The sequence below is a fragment of the Rhagoletis pomonella genome, unplaced genomic scaffold (assembly GCF_013731165.1).
Source record: "Rhagoletis pomonella isolate Grant_MI unplaced genomic scaffold, Rhpom_1.0 Rhpom_scaffold_00007, whole genome shotgun sequence".
In the NCBI taxonomy this organism is placed as follows: Eukaryota; Metazoa; Arthropoda; class Insecta; order Diptera; family Tephritidae; genus Rhagoletis; species Rhagoletis pomonella.
The window spans coordinates 48,208,408-48,211,616 of record NW_023458561.1 but is presented as its reverse complement, the minus strand read 5'-3'; the positions used below and the strand labels follow the sequence as shown (position 1 = coordinate 48,211,616).

The 3,209-nt window shown below is 35.9% G+C and overlaps 2 protein-coding genes and 1 long non-coding RNA gene across 5 annotated transcripts in view; 1 reads left to right on the top strand and 2 right to left on the bottom strand.

Annotated features, from left to right (window-relative positions):
* The window catches only part of LOC118742969 (histidine decarboxylase-like), a gene marked incomplete at its 5' end in the record, with an annotated part of 6,020 nt that extends 5,748 nt beyond the window's left edge, over nt 1-272 (bottom strand). For both annotated transcript variants that reach the window (XM_036475411.1, XM_036475412.1), the window contains 2 exon segments: nt 5-158; nt 219-272. In XM_036475411.1, the coding sequence (XP_036331304.1) occupies nt 5-158; nt 219-272 (208 nt within the window).
* The window catches only part of LOC118742973, a 5,649-nt gene extending 3,068 nt beyond the window's left edge, over nt 1-2,581 (top strand). Inside the window, exon 5 of the long non-coding RNA XR_004993411.1 lies at nt 1,863-2,581. This is a non-coding gene — a long non-coding RNA (uncharacterized LOC118742973). The remainder of the gene's footprint in view (nt 1-1,862) is intronic.
* The window catches only part of LOC118742968 (protein grainyhead), a 305,196-nt gene that overhangs the window by 187,839 nt on the left and 114,148 nt on the right, over nt 1-3,209 (bottom strand). The window lies entirely within an intron of this gene.

Genomic DNA, 3,209 nt, shown 5'->3' with positions numbered 1-3,209 from the left:
AAATGTACCATCAACCACTTGGATGGATTGAAAGCGATTGAATCTGCACGCTCGATGCCTCTTAGCCAAGTACGAAATTCAGGACAAATGAAAGCGCTGCCAGCATAGGCGGAATCCACATGGAGCCAGATGTTGAAATCACGACACACTATACCGATCTGTGAAGGAAAGAGTGCATAATTTACGAATAAAGGACTTAAAATTAAAATTTGTGTCACCTCTTCTAAATTGTCAAAAGAACATGAACCTGTAGTTCCCAAGGTGGCGCAAACCTGTAAGAATATATGTTTTAGAAAGTTCTATGAACCGTAAAATTATGAGGTACAAATGCAATATGGAATGTATCGTCGGTATTTTCTACAGATTTTTGTAATCCTCGATTTTCTTATGCTGTATTACTTATATAGTAAACAAAGCGAACGAGTACTGAAGTCGTCTGCGTTTGAAGTCTTATCTTATTATATGAAATATGTATATCAATTCCCTTCTTTATTCAGGCAAATTAATATGGTGACTTTCGAGGCTTCTGATAAGTTTTTCTCTATACTGCCGGAGATGGTTATTTTCAACAGCTAACTGCGTGGGTGGGGAGCACCTAATAACGAACGGACACAGACTTGTTTTTCGTTTTCATTTTCTGAGGCATCCCCAAGACTCATTACTTTTTCGCTGCAAGCTGTAATAACCTTACTTATATTTTTGATTGTAGACGCCACAAGGTCTTTACATTTAGTCACTCTAGAAATCTGGTTAGATTTATAGCCATATTGGTTAGGTTCATTCAGCCATTTGCTGCGAGTATTTTCTTACAATTTGTGACTTACAGCATACAAAATGATTCGGAGGATCCACTAGTATAGTCTATCTTCGATTTGATTAAATTTTTGACATTAGAATGAGTTGTAAAATAAATACAAAAGAAAACAAGAATCGATGAGCAAAAAGTTATTTATTTCTGTCGTCTCAGGGGAGCGATAAGCGAATAAAAAAAAGTTCCATTACGGAGGATATTGAGGGCAATTACAAAGATGACGAATTGGCAAGGAAAATTGCAACCACCCCCATTCTTCCGGCATGAAAGTACTTGGAAGCCTTACCAATGGTCCACTTTAAAAAGTGCTTTATTTTTAGAGGTCACACCGGTGTAATAGGAAAGGAATGCTGAAACACGCCTTTATACTGTGCAACGTGCAAGACTATCCGGCCGTCCTATATGTAGCTGGAAAGGCACATCGTTGCTTTTAGGTTTAACTCTCTGCGACTGATGTGGTAGTGTGACATACACATATTAAAAATGCCTATTTTTCGTCATATGGTTTATTTATTCCACTATTTCAGTAATAAGAATTAAAAATATTTGTAGAATTTTCAGTTGAAAATAGCGAAATTTTAGTCACGTCAGTTGCAGAGGGTTAAACGGAAAATAAATGTCCTTATTTACAAACACTCTTCCCTAATTGGTTTACAAGCCATGAGACTAAAGGTGGCAATCTAGTCTTTTAAGAGTTTGCAGAGATCTCACAGGTGGAAATAAGAGCTTTGGCCTAATTCATAGCGTCAAAGTGGTTTGAACTAAATTAGCTTTAAAATCTCCATTAATTTGCGCTTTGTGTTTGCGAAAAGTTTTTCGAGTTCGAGTCCATATACAAATATCGTAGGTTTTTTAGTTTTTGCTTTCAGTAAGAGATTTATTGGGTGATGAAAACAAGGTCCGTCGTCAGTGCAGATATGCAGTGCATTTCATCAATCTCCTATTTTATGTACACGAAAGTGTTTGATCGGTGCACAAACTCTTTTACAGGATTATTCAAAGGTGACGCAGAAATTTGATATCAATTATTTTTCCTAAACATTCATTGCAGACAATTGATACTACAGGCTTTGGCAAACTTAGTCATGGAGCGATACTCAGTTGAACAACGCGTAAAAGTTATCCAAACGTTTTACAAAAATGGTAATTCGTAATACATTTTCACCTAAACGGATACGTTATCAAGCAAAACTGGCCGTTTTTGGAATACTGAAAACTCGCATGTCATTCAAGAAAAGCCTATGCACTCAGAACGAGTTGTCTTTTGTGTTGGTGTGATTTTAGCCTTGGTAGAGCCATTGGACCGTATTTATTCGAAAATTAAGCCGGTAACTCTGAGCGGTAGTCGTTATCGTGGCCTTAATTAGATATGGACTTGGACAATATGAGGTTTCAACAGGACGGTGTCACTTGCCACACAGCGCATGAAACAATGGCCCTATTGCAAACGAAGTTCCCAGGACGCATTATCTGAAAAAACATCAAGGTCAAATAGCCGCCGAGATCTTGCGATTCGGACTATTGGACTTCTACCTACGGCCTCGTGAAAAATGTGGTCTATGCCAATACGCCCGAAACGTTTCCAGAGCTGAAGAACAAAAACATACGCACTCTGCCAAAATGTTCTGGAAAAATCTAATACGCGCACCCTGTGTTGCCAGAGGACTCGTGGTCGGCGTTTAACGGATGATGTATTTCATAGTCTAAAAAACGTGACGATATAAAAAAAAATCATTTATATAAATTTTGTTGGGTTTTATGTAGAAAATAAAGTCGGTGGTCTTATTGAATTTACTCTGTATTTTCACAAACTTTTGCAGCTGCTGCAAACTTAATATATTTGAAGTTAAAAAAAAGGTAAATAGGCGAATTTTTTTCGCCGAAACGATAATTATCAACCTTCGCTCGGATTTAGTTGTCGAAATAAATATACTACTTTCACAGCCGGTTTCACCAGCAATTTAAATTGAAAATTATTTTTTTATTTTCTGTCAATTTCCATATATAGCATTTTCAGTTTAAATGAAACTTTCTTCAAATTAAATGAAACCTTTTTCAGGTTAAGCGAAACCTTTTTCAAATTAATTGAAACCTTTTTCAGATGAAGCGAAACCTTTTTCAAATTAAATGAACCCTTTTTCGGATTCAATGAAACTTTATTCAAATTAAATGAAACTTTTTTCAGGTTCAATGAAACTTTATTCAAACCCACAGTATACAGTAAACCAGCCATTGACAATATGCTTATTTGAAAATTAATACATGATATATTGTGCATGTATAGGATTATTTTGTCATTAACCCATAGGCAATGACGGGCGCAAAAGTACCCCCAAATGTTTGTTGATATATTTGAAATGTAAATTTTAACAGCGAAATTCGTAAAAAAAAATAATAA